The sequence below is a fragment of the Cydia amplana genome, chromosome 6 (genome assembly GCF_948474715.1).
Source record: "Cydia amplana chromosome 6, ilCydAmpl1.1, whole genome shotgun sequence".
Taxonomy (NCBI): Eukaryota; Metazoa; Arthropoda; class Insecta; order Lepidoptera; family Tortricidae; genus Cydia; species Cydia amplana.
In genome coordinates, this window is record NC_086074.1 from 19,206,544 (window position 1) to 19,222,878 (window position 16,335).

General features: G+C 39.2%; 3 protein-coding genes across 14 annotated transcripts in view; all 3 read left to right on the forward strand.

Annotated features, from left to right (window-relative positions):
• LOC134649048 (rab5 GDP/GTP exchange factor) overlaps nt 1-5,320 on the forward strand; it is a 420,463-nt gene extending 415,143 nt beyond the window's left edge. Inside the window, exon 11 of the mRNA XM_063503759.1 lies at nt 5,310-5,320. The gene's annotated coding sequence lies outside the window, so the exon portion shown is untranslated. The remainder of the gene's footprint in view (nt 1-5,309) is intronic.
• Nucleotides 1-16,335, forward strand: part of LOC134649042 (disintegrin and metalloproteinase domain-containing protein 11) — a 631,585-nt gene that overhangs the window by 331,809 nt on the left and 283,441 nt on the right. For all 12 annotated transcript variants that reach the window (XM_063503746.1, XM_063503744.1, XM_063503743.1 and 9 more), the window contains one exon: nt 3,952-4,002. In XM_063503746.1, coding sequence (XP_063359816.1) covers nt 3,952-4,002 — 51 coding nt within the window. The remainder of the gene's footprint in view (nt 1-3,951; nt 4,003-16,335) is intronic.
• On the forward strand, nt 12,592-15,796 carry LOC134649047 (uncharacterized). The gene has a single exon (XM_063503758.1). The coding sequence runs from the start codon at nt 12,831-12,833 to the stop codon at nt 15,762-15,764; it is 2,934 nt and encodes a 977-aa protein (XP_063359828.1). The 5' UTR covers nt 12,592-12,830; the 3' UTR covers nt 15,765-15,796.

Consider the following 16,335-nt stretch of genomic DNA (forward strand, 5'->3'; position numbering starts at 1 on the left):
TCCCTGTCGCTGTTAATGTGTCACGCTCCATAGTTTTAATAAGTGTTGGGAGTTTGTTAAGAATTTGGTGAGTTGGTTAAAAATATTTCCTAGTTCCCGTTCCATAGTTCCTATACCTTGGAATTTTATATTGATTTATTGTTGTTCAGTGTATAATGAAATTAGGTCGTACAAAAAGAGAGAAAAACTTGCTGTATTAAAAAAAAAAAACAAAAAAAGAGATATGTCGTGTCAGGGATTGCTATACAATGTCAACATAATATCTTGTTACCGTAACCCAATTGATGCAAATTATGATTTAACCTTTTTGTCTTTTGTACCTTGTCTTTGATACGATAATTTTCCACTTTATAATACAGTACCGGAGAGATTTCTATCATTCTCTATTCTATAGCAATCTAATCTAAAAATTGAATCCAAATTAAACAATTCAACAACTGAAATTGCGCTCGAAAGCTCTGTACCTTCAACTACGAGCTAACGAAATTAACAAGGACGTTCAAATGGCAAGGTGGGGTTCGAGTGCCCGTTTTTGCCATCAATTTCCGTTCGATAGTTTGGAGTGTGCCCAGTCCATCCTGGTTGGATCAATGATTTTGTAAGGGTTTGCGTTGGATATACGGCTTGTCAGATTGAAAGCTTGCTGGTGATATTGTCATTTGAAGAACACTGGTAGCCTAGCGGTAAGAACGTGCAAATTTCAATTCGGCAGATGCGTTATTCGGAACTTATGTAGGTACTTAGGGCCCGATTCGGATTTTGAACTAGATATCTATTAGACATCACCAAGATACGACAACGATATTTTTAAGATCTAGCCTGTCAAATTTGACATTTCCGCGATTCTGGAGATACTCTTGAACGATTTTCACAATGTCTAAAACGTCTCGTTATACATAACAATTATCTAAACATACATTTTTAGATCTCAAAACGATTTTGAAACGATCTTAACCCTCTGCAACTGTGGTAACTTTTTTAGAGAGATTTTACTGATGTGGTGTCTATCAGACCTCATTTTCGATAATTCATTAAAAATAAACTAATGGCAAAATGGTAACTGTTGCTTTATATAACAATCAATCCATTTATAATTTAATAAATTCAATTGTAAAATACGTTTAAAATAAAATACATAATAAATATATAATAAATTTTAATGAGATCACAGTTTCTTACAATTTGTACTTAGGCTAACAAAAAAATTAAAAAAAAATCAGCAACTTCAAGTAACTTCATTAATTTTCCTTCTTTTGAACATTATATCTATACTTCAAAAAAATAGAGAAAATCTAAAGACAGAATAAGGCACTAATCAGTCCTGAAGTTGGTACTTATTTTAAAGGATTTTCGTCGATCAACTATGTAAAATATAATTATTTATGTGGTGAGGTCTCTCAGACACTATAGAAACATTACTATTTTTGTGAGGTGACGTCTGATAGACCCCATAATTACTATGAACAAGTACATATTTTTATGAGGTGAGGTCTGTCAGACCCAGGACTTATTGCTGTGCTCACGTCTGTGGGACACCCGCAGCTCAAATCTCTCGATGCATGCACCACATTGCTGCTCGGGCATCACTGTCCGATGCCGCGAGTCGTTTGAGGAAGGTAATGAGCGAGACAGAACTATATCGCGCCGTACGCCGACATAGCAACAAAAAAAATATTTGGCGGTGTCTGATAGACCGCACATCAGTCGCAGAGGGTTAAAACGATAATTTAACGTAAAAGTGACATTGGTTGCCCGAATTGAGCTACAAAAGATATCTAGCTGAAATCTAAACTAGTTGATAAGTACATATCGTATCGTTCTGTTCTCTAGAACGGATCTTGTTTTCCGAATACCGCGGTTACTTAGGTTACTTGATATAAGGAAAACATAGTAAGGAAACCGGACTTTCTAGGTTGGAAGTTGGAAGTTCAGATGGCAGTCACTTTCGTAAAAAACTAGTGCCTACGCCAATTTAAATTATATATCTGGTTTAATTTATTGCCCGTATTAGATTTATACACTGTATTTATACCTCTTTATTTTAGAAAAAGGATATTGTATGTTTTAAAACAAAAGCAACATTTTTCGTCACTGTTAATATTTATATATTTATGGATACACATTATTGCTTTACAATGTTAGCAAATGAAATAAAATATACCTTCTCACAGTATTTTGGCAAAAATTTACTCAAAGATAAACCCCCTCCAAAATTAATAAGTTACTTGAAACTTTACCGCGTCCCCCTTACCAGGCACGTACAGTGAGCAACAAATATAGTACTCTAAACAAAACACCCAGATTGACCTTCGTAAGACTCTTTTGTCAAGCGCATAAAGCTTGTATATACGCACTTTAAGCATGTGATATTGCTGCGCTACTTTTGTCGCTCACGGTACGAGCTCGTACAAGTATTTGTAAAGTCAGCAAGACAAAAAGCTCCTATTGTGCCATAAAAGGTTATGATGCCGTTCCGGTATCATTATTGTTTAAAGGGCAAAGTCGGTAGTAATAACATTATTATTATTATGTCTCATATATGATAATAGGAAATGAAAGGGACGTCAAGTACGTTGCCGAACGTTCTTAATTTTATTACTTTAATTAAGTGATATTATTAATAATAAAAAATGACCATAAGTTAGAGTTCCGTATCGACACTACTACCACATATCACTACATAGTATAAAACAAAGTCGCTTCCCGCTGTCTGTCTATCTGTATGTATGCTTAGATCTTTAAAACTACGCAACGGATTGTGATACGGTTTTTTTAAATAGATAGAGTGATTTAAGAGGAAAGTTTATGTATAATTTGTTTACCCATGCGAAGTCGGGGCGGGTCGCTAGTACAGTATAATATAAATTCAATATAGAATTTTGAAGCAAAGTACGGTACAAAATAAAACGCCGCACCAGAAGCTCAAACACCAAAAAAACTACATAAAAAAACACTATTAAAACAAAATGAAGTCTCCGCACATTTGTCTGGCAATGCTAACGAGGCAATCATAACAACAATGGCACACCGATGAATGTGACGTCATCAGTACAACCCTTATTGTGTAATTTGGACGCTGGTAATTATTTTCCGTTACGGGTTTTTTGCGTTGGTAATGATCTTTTTTGCGGCCGCGCGATTCTTAAAGTCATGCTTTAATTTTCTGATGCTTGTATTTGTTAAGTAAACTTACTTCGGCAAAGTACCTACTTGATAGGCAAGATTTACTTAGATATGAAAGATTTACTTTTAAGAGCTTATTACTTCACTGAGAGGTTTGGATGACTTGGGTTTGATTCTAAATTATGGTGATAATAGTTCAAATTATATTTTTTTATATCTTTACAATTTATCACAACAAGGTCTGACAATAGTTACCAAAGAAAAAGAAAGTAGGTATATTTATTAGTCACATAAGTCTATCAGCTGTCAGTTGTAACCCATTCTGATAAATAAACAATGAAACGAAATACTTACGCTTTTTAGTTTGCTTGTATTTTACTCAGTACCTACACCTCGTTAAAACAGTACACCTCGATGTATCACGTCACACAGATTTGAAAACTTTATTAATTTGTTTCATTTTCCCATACATTGATTACATAGAATTACTCTACTAATAGTATTAGCCGATGAAACAACGCGCCAAAAGTATCTGCCACCCTCAAATACTTTTCCAAATAGATGTGTCTTTAGTTCGCGTTCAAAATTATGTACAAACAGCAACACTGGACGTATTTAAGAATAATAGATATGTACTTTTCACGCATAATAGTTGGATACGCTAGTATATACGTAGTTCGTTCACGTTAAGAATTAATGCAGTAAAATCATCATTGTCAGCCGGTGGAAAATCATGATTTTACTGCATTCTTAGCGCGAACGAACTATACGATGATGACTGTACTAAGAAAAGTTCAATTATTAATTAGTTTCGTTTGCTTGTTACAGAAGCTGATTACACACTGGACGATTCATTTTGGAATGAAGAAAGCCCAGTCGGTAAGTGCTTACTGTAAAATACAAATGAACAAAGCCTCTATTACCAAGACGTTAAAGTGCAAATTCAGACTTTGCCTTAAATTAAGTTAAAAATAAATAAAAAAACCAGCCTTTAAACGTCTCATGCGCGAGAGGGTTTGAGCTATAGTCCCCAAACTGGCCCAATGCGGAATGGTGACGTCACATACACCTGATACACCTTTGAATTTATTCGCCTGATATATTTTATTTATGCAGGTTTCCTTACGATATTTTCCTTCGAATGAACTCATTGGTAAGAGCCATAATTTGAACCTGCAACCTCCGGATTGAAAGACAAGCGTCCGATCCATTCGGTCATGATGAAGATATATGATAACATTAAGAAAATTCTACAAAAATGAACTTGGTACTTTTTTAAATAGGTAACTTAATGATATAATGTCGCCCGAAAAGTAATAGGGGTACCTAGTTCAGCGCTAAAAGTCTACATTATGACTTATCCAAATACCCAATATTCTGAAATTAGACCTAATATCACAAAATTAAGGAACCAGCTGCCATCTGGGCGATATCTCGTGCGTTTAATGTGATTCTTGAAAAATTCACTGACTCGTCGTTACACAAAATCATCTAAAATGCGAAATTTGCAGACACCGTCTGTGATTCAAACTAGCTTAAGTGTGGCCTTGAGATTTATACCAACTATGCACGATGAGAGGTCTTACTTTACACTGGTTCTTGTGAAGGTATGACTTGGATGGTAAGGAAAATAACGAGCCAGACACCGTTCCTCAGGGAGGGAGGAAAGTACGCTATAACCGTTTCGAAGGCTTAGTCGTCTGTCGTTGTTGATATTTTTTAATATCTCGCATAGCTTAAGCTTCACTGAGCTTGATAGTACTTAATGAACATTTTACGCAATATGATGTTAATAATGTACTAATAGTTATTAGACTAGGTATCGACGTAAGTATATATCGTCAAGGAAAAATAGGAGAAAAATATTGGTAATGTAGTTGCCAGGTGATTTGGAGACTAACTTAAGAGAAGACGTCTAATAAACGATCTTATTAAAATAAGATTAAGGTTTACAGTTGCTTCAATCTGAACATACCTATATTTCATGAAATACCTACGCCAATAAATTGTTTTTTACAAATATAGTATAGATTTCTGAATTCTAACATGACCTGCATGGTAGAAATAACAGTTATAGATTAAAATCTAGTTAAATAAGTAATATATTTTCTAATAAACAATTTCAATACAAAACAGAGCTGCTCTGAATATACCAACGCCGAACGAATTCAACAAATAGTCAGTAGCCCATCAAAACCGCTTCAAACGGGGACTGTATTCCAAAAACTTGCAGAGTAAGTACAGGCCGGAGTTTGATTCCGGCAACAGTGATCTCAACATTGTTAACAAAGCCGTGTAATCTGAGACCACACACGTTTTGATTCACTTGATTCAAATGTTCGCCTGTAGTTGATAAAAGTTAGAAACCCGTGCAGGTTAGGAGAAAACTAGTTTCGCGCCCTTGATGTGGGCGCAAGGAATTTAGATTCATACGAGTTCAGAATTATAATGAAAAGGAATGCTTTTTACGATGATTCGAGAAGTTCTGCACGTGGAACACGTTTTATCTCGAAATACACGGCTAACAAAAGTAATTCTTCAAACCCGCTAATGAAATAGCGCGAGAGACGTGTCATGAAAATGTGTCAGGTACATTTTTATTATTCAGGTATAATTTCATAAGCTTATATAACAACATTAACATTAGGTACTTACTAGAGATACGAATTAAGGCGTTCGTGCCCGCCATATTTAAGAAATATGCAAGCACCTTCATTACGAAGACTATATAGGTAGGTACTTACTTATAAAGACTTTGGAAGGGATATGTATATTATAGGGATATGTTCGCCTTTGTACATTGTATACTTTCTGTTTAATTGTATCTTAACCTGTCTTATGTACAATAAAGTGTTTACAAAAATACTTTGCATATATAAATATTTTTCAAGCAAAATTAATCTTTCACCGTCCTACTACTTAATTTTGTAACAGTCAAACGTATGTTTACAAAAACTAGAAGAGTATATTATTTTGTTTATCATCGCACGCTTATGTTTAGTTATATTTATATTTTATGAACAGCCCTCAGCGTTTATCACGTTCACAAAATGTTACCATATCAGAGAATGTCACGTACGCTAAAATGTTGCGTTCGCGACCCCTGACTGTGCCATGCTGTGTCGTGTGTGTGAGTGGGGTTGATACTTTTGCCACTGTGTCAGTCAGCTGGTTGTTTACTGCTGATGTTAGATCTAAAGCGGCTGCTGTTGGAAATCACTGGTTCATGTTTATAATTAAAATATTTAAACAACTTCTAATCTGTGGGTTTTGTGACAAAATATGTTTTTTTTTTCTCTATTTTTTGCCAAGCTTGCGTCGCTGTAACAATTTAAAATGAAACATGTTATCAGTATATTTGAAGCTCAATTTTATTGCTTGTTTTAACATTCCACATCTATCAACTTCTTCACAAGACCTTTATAATAATTAATAAGGCCAGACTATTATGTGGCTGCATTTTTCAAGACAGTGAAACTACGTAACCGTGTGTAAGAATGCCCTCATACTCGTACACTTGATATTCTTTTCGCAATTTTTTTCAACTAAATATAAACGCAAATCATTTATAGATAAATGCACGTTCTTAATCCAATACCTATTTACATAGTACTTTCAGTGCTATATTAGTTCATTTAATATGCCGTACCGAAAATGTAATTCTCAAACATGTAATCCTAAATTGAATACACAAAATGACCTGGCAAAAGCGTTAACTGAGAATCCGCACAAACAGTCCCAAGCGCCGCGGCACATTTGGCGATATACGCCATTTTGAAAAACGAATTCGCTTCGCTTCCATCTTCCGCAGCTCAATCGTTTTTACGATAGTATTTGGCATAAATCGCGAGGTGAGCGATGTCGTTTGCATGCGACGTGTAGTCGTGTACTAGTATATACATGACACGTACGCAAACAAGTTGCTGGTACAAGTTGTAGATTAAATACGGCCTTTGACGTGACAGCGAGTATTGATCCGCTTTTCCCCAAAATTGTGGCATGGTAAGTAAAGTATCTAAGTAAATATCTAATTGTTTACTCAAACGTCCCAGTCAAAGTTCGTGATAAGCAACGTAGGCTCGTAAAAAATTTAATAACAAAACTTCCGTGAGTGTCACAGACATTAAATATAAGTAAGTAGGTAAATACCTATTAAAAACGTGTCACTCAAAATGTCACGAAAAACACTCAAAATCTTTCACTCCGTACCTGTGTACCTCCGTAGTGTTTTTCGACTTAAAATATGTGCGTCAGCATTACAAACCTACCTCTGTAAAGGTATAGGATAGGATCCACAGCTGGGTTTAGCCTTCTCTTATTTTAGGATTGGGGACTACATACACCTACGTTTGAATATATTTGCACCTGTATATAGATTTCCTTCCATTATTGGTTATTCACTAATTAACGACTAATAAATATCAAGTGATAACAAAGTCGTACATCAGTCCTCAGAAATTCCTTGATACGAGCCGGAGTTTGGACCAACATCCTCCGATTTGAAAGCCGCCTTACCGCTTACTTACTAGCACTTCGATACTATTAAGATATTACGCGAACAAAATAAACAGTCGTATTCCGCGTTATCACAATCGAAACACGGCAGTTCGACTCGCCTCCGGCATTTACATACCAATGCATGTAAATTCTTACATTCATACACGCGACCACGCGCCCGAGGGACGTGACTCGTCTGCAAATCGATTTCGAATCGATTCGGCGCCGGAATAAGGACGTATGACGATTGAATAGACGATTACGGTGGAATGAATTTATTTGAGTGACGGATTAATTCTCGTTATGGGTGGTTGAGGGGTTTAAGTCAAGTACGCGGAGTGTATGTAATTTCATGATACGAGTTCATTTGTAGATCAAGAACACTCATGCTGAGATGATGTAGATTCACCGCGTATAAAAATATTGTGTATTTAAGGAGCATTCCATAATTTCACAAAAATTCCACGTAAGGGACATTCGGAACAATTTTTTCGACTTTCCGAGATCGTTATTTTTTGGCTTACCTTTTTATACTGTAATATGGGTATAATCTTAAAGCTGCTTGTTTTCTTAATAAACTGTATAATTTATTTTTACTATAATACGCTAGTCGACAAAGTAATTCGGAATTAAAGCAAATATTCCTAGACCGCCTAGACCGCCTGTTGTCTGCCTATATACATTTAATCAATTGTTCTTTTCTTTTGTATCTTTTTACTGAGGTGTGCCAATAAAGAGTATTCTATCTATCTATCTATATTTTGTAAGCGAATCGCATGCAAAATACGCCAATACTTTGTCTTACACGTAGACATTGCATAAATAAAGAATTTTGTTAAAAACTAGATGAAAAAGTTACCGTTTTCGTGGAATAAGAATAAGGATCGGTACATTCGGTACATAACTAGTTCTTAAAATTTTCGGACCTGTTTTCACACACAAAACTACGTCCTGTTTAAAATTTGAAGACCCCTTATTATGTACATAAGTACCTGTTGCACAAAATACTATAAAAAAAAATTGATTCTAGCAGCTTAGGTACCTACACAAAATTTCTTACAAGTGCACTTAAGAGTAGGTAAAACAGACAGAGGTACACACGTTTTTACAAAATTTGTTAGTTTCTTACTTTTCGCTTCATATCAGCGACATAAAATACCGAACAAAACAAACTAGCACTAAAACCGGACTTAACAATCAATGAACAATAATCTCGGTTAAACTAGTATTAAATTTTAGTACCCATCTACAGTCGCCGTCAGACATATCGGAGCGGCTAAGGCGCTCACAAATATCTGAACACACCTCTATTGTCAGGGCGTTAGAGTGCGTGTTCAGATATTGTGAACATCTTGGCCGCTCCGATATATTTGATGGCGACTGTACAATAACAATGACGTAAACATTCACGTGGACTTAGGTCATTCTGTTTCTAAGGTTGGGAAGACTTAGAAACTCCAATTCACTCGCGAACTTATTAGTTTTACCGTTTACGATCGTCTAGCCAATCAGACTTGAAATAGGTATTCGAAAGATTTCTTAATACTTTTAGTTTTATACCATTTTACCACTGGTTCTATAGAATAATGCCAATGTTGCGGCTCCTACCAACGAAGGGGAAGCGGGGACCGTACGCCACTAAACCAGTTGGCCCATCAGCCGCGCCCCCCGCCGTCTCTATAGACGCCTAGCGAACCATTAGGCTCTGAGATACACGCTCATGTGCGCGTCACACTCGCAAAATATATTTTCATACAATGTAATCTTAAGTACCTCTGTGGAACCAGAATTAGAAGCTTTTTAAGTATCTGCGATTTTTATTTAATACTCAAGACATCCAAGCTTGAACATGGTGACCCCGACGTGATTAATACGCAACGATTGCTTCTGCCCGAGTCGAACGGAATTTCTACGTGTGAAGAGAGCAAAGGTCACGACAGCTACAACGTGGCAGAAATTGGACATCCCGGCGTCAACGCAGCATTCTGAACTTACGACGCCTATCGGAGTGTACCTATCCACGACGCCAGTTGCACTGTACAGAGATATATTCGGAGATTTACGACGCCATTTTGGAAGCTGCAGACACCCTTACTTCAAGCCCGCCGCCGGTCAGAACTACGCCGCCGCAGCCAAGGTTTAGCAAGGGAAGTGCACCATTCCTTCATATTTCCTATTTTTCTGCTCGTACTATCCTCCACCTACTTGACTATTTAGCTTTGCCGTCTTCACCCTTTGCCGTGCTTAAGTTTAATTGTATGCCATTTTATTGCACTAGTGACGTAAACATTTTTTAGCACGTATCCTCATTTAATAGCTAGTGTCAGTGAAATAATCTGATCGCTGCTTTATAGCCAAACTTAAAACCTATAGTCTTTCACGACAATTTAAGAACTTAAAACTATTAAAGAACAGAACGCTTATTTGAGTGACATTCTTATTAGTTAATTTCTTCAACTTAATTTAAACATTCCGTTATTTCATAAAGCATACTCCCACTTTGTGCTATATAGAATACTGTCTAGCGATTTTACTAATTACGCACAGTTAAATCTCAACGCAAAAAATTCCATTGCATTCCATAGTAACACAAGTGTTCACCGTGTTACAGATAAGAACCGGTCGCATCGCTCCCGGCAACAGCCACTACTCAGCTGCAGCTGCGGTGCGTTTTCCGCTGACTCCTGCATTCCGCATAGCACTGTTGCCGACCGAGCCAACCACTGTGACTGTGAACATAGGCCGGAAAAATTTACGTATTTATTCCAATATTTTATTTTTGATTTCTCATTTCCTCATTCGCTGTTTTTTAATTGAAATCGGATCTTTTTCATATAATGGCTACGTTGATTCCTACTAGAACGTCCATTAAGGGGCGTATTACTAAATTTAAAAATTACATTGTGGAATTGAATGCTCAGGAAAATATTTCCTCGAAAGATGTAGACGAACTTTCGTTGAAGTTGGATCGTTTTCGTAATATGTTCACACAATTCGACCAGATCCAAACTCAAATAGAAATTGCGACTACATCTGATATGCAGTCCGAAATTGACATAAGAGAAGAGATGGAAAATGATTTTATTTCTCTTATTGCAACGGCGCAGAAAATTATTGATAAGATAGCCGAAAGATCTGATTTCGCCAGCGTAAAGTCTGAAGTTCAAAGTAACTGTGGTCATGACAATGTATGCAACGGTTTAAATTTTCGTTTGCCTGTGATTAAAATCGCTAGTTTCGATGGTTCGTATTTTAAGTGGCTCGAATTTAGAGACACATTTGATTCACTCATTCACAGTTCCGACCACATCAAGCCGATTCACAAATTTCACTATCTAAATTCTTATTTGGACGGTGAAGCGGCTCAGGTGATAAGTAATTTAGAAGTGTCGGACAATAATTACGCTGAGGCATGGCGTCTACTCTGCGAGAGATATGACAACAAAAAACAGCTGATTAGCAACCATTTAAACTCATTGTTTAACTTACAACAGATTGGTCGCGAATCGGCAAAGTCCTTGCGCTATTTAGTGGATCATGTGTCCAAAAACCTACGGGCTTTAAATACGTTGGGCCAGCCCACTGATAAGTGGGACACGCTTCTTATACATATGGTCGCGAATAAACTTGATAGTAATATGAGTTTAAAATGGGAGGAATTTAAAAGTAATTCATTTTCAAATGATGATATGCCGTCATTGGCCGATTTTAATCGCTTTTTAAAGGGACGTGCGGATGTTTTGGAATCGGTTCAGCGTAATAAATCTGATAAGCCTATCACTAATAATAATAATAAACGCGAACCTATTGCCTCGCCTCATAATAAACGCGAGAAGTCTAGCACCAAATGTTTTGCGGTTTCAGCCACTCCTGCTGCTTCGGCCTCGACCTCTCCTCCTGCCTGTGTGTTCTGCAGCGGCGAGCACCGGATTTACGATTGCTCGTCATTCCTGTCCCTGCCAGTTGAAGACCGGATCTCCGGAGCGTCAAGGTTACGCCTTTGTCTCAACTGTTTGCGGAAGGGGCACACTTCTCATCGCTGCAGAGTAGCTCCGTGTCACACTTGTAAGAAGCGCCATAATACTTTGTTGCATAGGGAGACTCCTCAGGTTGCCGCTGCGCCCGTAGATGCGCCTCCGCCGCGTTCGGAGCCCGAGCTCGGGCTGTCGTCGAATGTGACCGTGTCGCGCTCAAATCAAATACTCTTGCCTACCGCGTACATAGACATATATAGCCCGGCTATTAATGATTATGTAACAGCGCGCGCGTTTTTAGATTGCGGAAGCATGCCTTCTATTGTTACAAGCAGTTTTAAACAGAAATTGCAACTCGCACCGCTGCCCAGTAATTCCAAGCTTTTCGGATTGTCCGACGTTCCTATATCTAGTAATCCGGAGCGCTGCTTTGTGCAAATTCGGTCTAAACATGATAAAAAATCTAAATTCGATATCGCATGTTTAGCGCTGCCTGTAATTAATAGCACTTTGCCACTAGAGTATGTCGATGTGTCGAGCGTCCAGTGGCCACGTAATAAAACGCTCGCTGATCCTAATTTTAATCAGCCCGGACCTGTAGATATTTTACTTGGCGGTGACGTTTTTTGGAGTCTGGTTGAAGGCCAGCAAATTGATATAGGGCACGATTCGCTTGTTTTGCGCAAATCGAAACTAGGTTGGTTAGTGGTCAGTAAGTACAATGCATTTTCAATGTTGAACGATAAGTCGTTCAATTCCTCTTTACAATGCAATCACTTGTACACCAGTGATAATCTCGACGACTCGCTTACCAAATTCTGGCAGCTGGAGCAGGTGCCCCAACCTAGTCAACCGTTTACCGATTTAGAGGCGGAATGTGAGCAACACTTTGTCACTCACACTTATCGTGACGATAACGGTAGGTTTCACGTGCGTTTGCCATTAGTTACGGAACCCGATTGTTTAGGGGATTCGTATCGATATGCTAAAAAACGGTTCTTTGCATTAGAGAAACGATTCAAACGCAACCCTGATTTGAAAACAGCTTACCAGCAATTTATAAATGAATATGCCGAATTAGGCCATCTCTCTGTGTCCGATTCTGACATTCCGGATCCTTCTTTTTTTGTGTCACATCATTCTGTGCAAAAGCCCTCCAGCGAATCTACAAAATTAAGGGTCGTTTTCAATGGCAGTGCCCCCACTACGTCTGGCTATTCTATAAACGACCTACAGATGGTTGGGCCGACGATCCAAGATTCGTTGTTTAACATTCTTCTGAGGTTTCGTACTTACAAATATGTTTTAACTGGGGATGTCGCTAAGATGTATCGGCAGGTCCTGGTTCAGGAATGCGACCGCGATTTACAATTAATCCTCTGGCGCTCCAATGAGAACGAGCCTTTAAAAACTTTAAGGCTTAACACGGTCACTTACGGATTTTCAAGTGCTAGTTTTTTGAGTACACGCTGTTTGTGGCAGTTGGGCGAGGAATGTGCAGATGAAAAAATTAAGACCATCATTCAAAATGATTTTTTAGTTGACGATTTATTAACGGGATCAGACACAGAGGAGAAATTGCGTTATATTAAAGAGTCGGTTGAGCGTGCGCTGGCAGCTGGTTGTTTTCCCTTGCGCAAATATCGCACAAATTTACCGTCAATTTTGCATGACTCACAAAACGATAGTGTAGGTGAAAATAAAGGCAGCTTGATCATTAGCTCGTCGTCGCACACGCTAGGAGTGGGCTGGGACTCTGAGGCAGATGTCATTCATTTTCCTACTCAATACTCTGCCAAGGACGGCCACCCTACGAAACGTTCAATTTTATCGGACTCGTGTAAAATATTTGATCCCCTAGGCCTCTTGTGTTTGCTGACGATTATACCTAAGGTTTTAATTCAAAAATTATGGATTGAAAAAATCGACTGGGATGTTCCCGTGCCGAGTTACATAAACGAGTCTTGGCAGGACTTTGTTAACGGGTTAGCGTCTTTAACTTCGCTCCAAATACCTCGTAATGTACTTTGCGACTCGCCGACGCATATCGAGATGCACGTCTTTTGTGATGCAAGCTCAGTTGCATACGCGGCCTGTATTTATTTAAAGTCCACTAATGAGAAGGGCGATGTTGTAGTCAGGTTGCTGTGCGCCAAGGCCAAGGTCGCGCCGGTCCAGGCTACGACTATTCCGCGATTGGAATTATGCGCTTGCCTTCTAGGCGCGCAGCTCGCGTCAGCTGTTTCTAAGACGTTGCGCTGCCAGATTGCGCAGAAATTTTATTGGACTGACTCGTCAATTGTAATCGCATGGCTTAAAACTAATCAAACCAAATTAAAAACGTTTGTTGCCAATCGCGTGGCTCATATTTTAGAACTCACCGATGGCAGTGAGTTTCGTCACGTTCCAACCGCGTTAAATCCGGCTGACTACCCATCTAGAGGGGTCGAAGCGCGTCGCTTACCTGATTTGCACATGTGGTGGACCGGGCCATCTTTCTTATACGAGCCACAAAATAACTGGCCTCAGTTTTCCGCAAACTCGGAACTCGATTTACCCGAGCTAAAGGTTAACGTCGCGATTACTGACGACTCGCAAAAAACCAATGTTATTGATTTCGATCGATATTCGAAACTTACACATTTACAACGTGCGGTAGCTTATATGCTTAGGTTTGCGCATAACTGCCGCCCTTCATCCAATAAAACTACGGGTGTGCTACAACCTGAGGAGCTCGAGGTTTCGTTTAAAAAACTGGTCGCTTTGTCACAACAGGCTAGTTTCCCCCTTGAATTGAATTTGTTGCGTGACAAGCAACCTCTAGGCCCTAAAAGCCCTATTTTATCATTGAACCCATTTTACGATGAAGACGACAAGCTTCTCAGAGTTGGTGTACGTCTGTCCTCGTCGTTTTATCCATTTGACAAACGCCACCCAATGCTGTTACACTCTAAACATAGATTGACTAGATTGCTGTTTCAACAGGAACACATCCGTCTCCTGCACGCTCCTCCTCAGCTGCTTCTAGCCGCCGTTCGCGAGACGGTATGGCCCGTATCGGGGCGCACGCTTGCGCGTACCGTATCGCAGCAATGCGTGACCTGTCGCCGTGCAGCTGGCAACACTTCTGCTCCTTTGATGGGCGCTCTGCCTTCTCAGCGCGTAACGCCTGATTTCCCTTTCATTAGTGTCGGCGTAGACTTCGCTGGGCCCTTTATGATTACGGACAGGCATGGCAGAGGTTGCAAAATAACAAAGTGCTATTTAGCTATATTTGTTTGTTTCCGGTACAAATGTTTGCATTTAGAGGCAGTAAGCACGCTGTCGACGGATTCGTTCATACTTTCACTGCGACGTTTTATCTCTCGTAGAGGGCGACCTCGCGAAATATTCTGCGATAATGGACGTAATTTTGTAGGAGCGGCCAAGGAAATTAGCGATTACCTTACTTCAAACTCAGACACGGTTTGCAATTTTGCAGCAAATGAGGGAATACAATTTAAATTCCAACCGGCATATGCTCCTCACTTTGGTGGTTTGTGGGAAGCAGGAGTCAAATCGGCAAAATTTCACCTCAATCGTATATTAGGTAACGCTCATTTAACCTATGAAGAATTGGCAACTCTCTTTAGTCAGGTAGAATCTATCCTTAACAGTCGTCCTTTATGTCCTTTGTCGTCCTCACCAAACGATTTCCAACCCTTAACCCCAGGTCACTTCATCATCGGCCGCGCGCTCACTTCGTTGCCGTCGCCCCACCTCGCGGATATAAACCCAAACCGTTTAGATAGGTTTCAGAGGCTCGAGGCATTAAGACAGCACTTCTGGTGGCGATGGCAATTGGAATACGTCTGCGAGCTCCAACAACGGACGAAGTGGCGTGTTCCAGGACGAGATCTTCAACTGGGTGACCTGGTCCTCATCAAGGAAGAGAATACTGCTCCCCTACACTGGCGGCTTGGACGAATCGCCAAATTGTTTCCTGGCGCCGACGGGATTTCGCGAGTGGCCGAAGTTGCCACAGTAACGGGCACTTATAAACGAGGTGTGAAGTACCTCTGCCCACTGCTGGACGACACTCATGAAGCCTTGAAGGCTGACGCCTCCAAGGGCCCCCAGGATGTTGCGGCTCCTACCAACGAAGGGGAAGCGGGGACCGTACGCCACTAAACCAGTTGGCCCATCAGCCGCGCCCCCCGCCGTCTCTATAGACGCCTAGCGAACCATTAGGCTCTGAGATACACGCTCATGTGCGCGTCACACTCGCAAAATATATTTTCATACAATGTAATCTTAAGTACCTCTGTGGAACCAGAATTAGAAGCTTTTTAAGTATCTGCGATTTTTATTTAATACTCAAGACATCCAAGCTTGAACACCAATATAGTATAAGTAATAATTTTTTATACACATTTGGAATTTAAATGGATTCACTCTCAATACTGGTTTCAAAACAAAATATTGGAATTCATGAAACGGGAATAGGTACGCAATTTACATTCAAAATGTCGGAAGTATAGAATAATTGGTAAACTGTTAAAAAAGTCCGGATGTACTTACTAAGTTATTTTAATTTATACGATAATTAAAGAAAGATTATGATACTTTTTTATAATCAAAAGTCCTCAATTACTTACTCTAAAACTTATAAATTGAAAACGCTGGTTTGAATTTTTTACCCGGAGAACACAGAAAGTTTGCTTTTGATATTTTTAGTGATATAAAACCGGCATGGGAAATA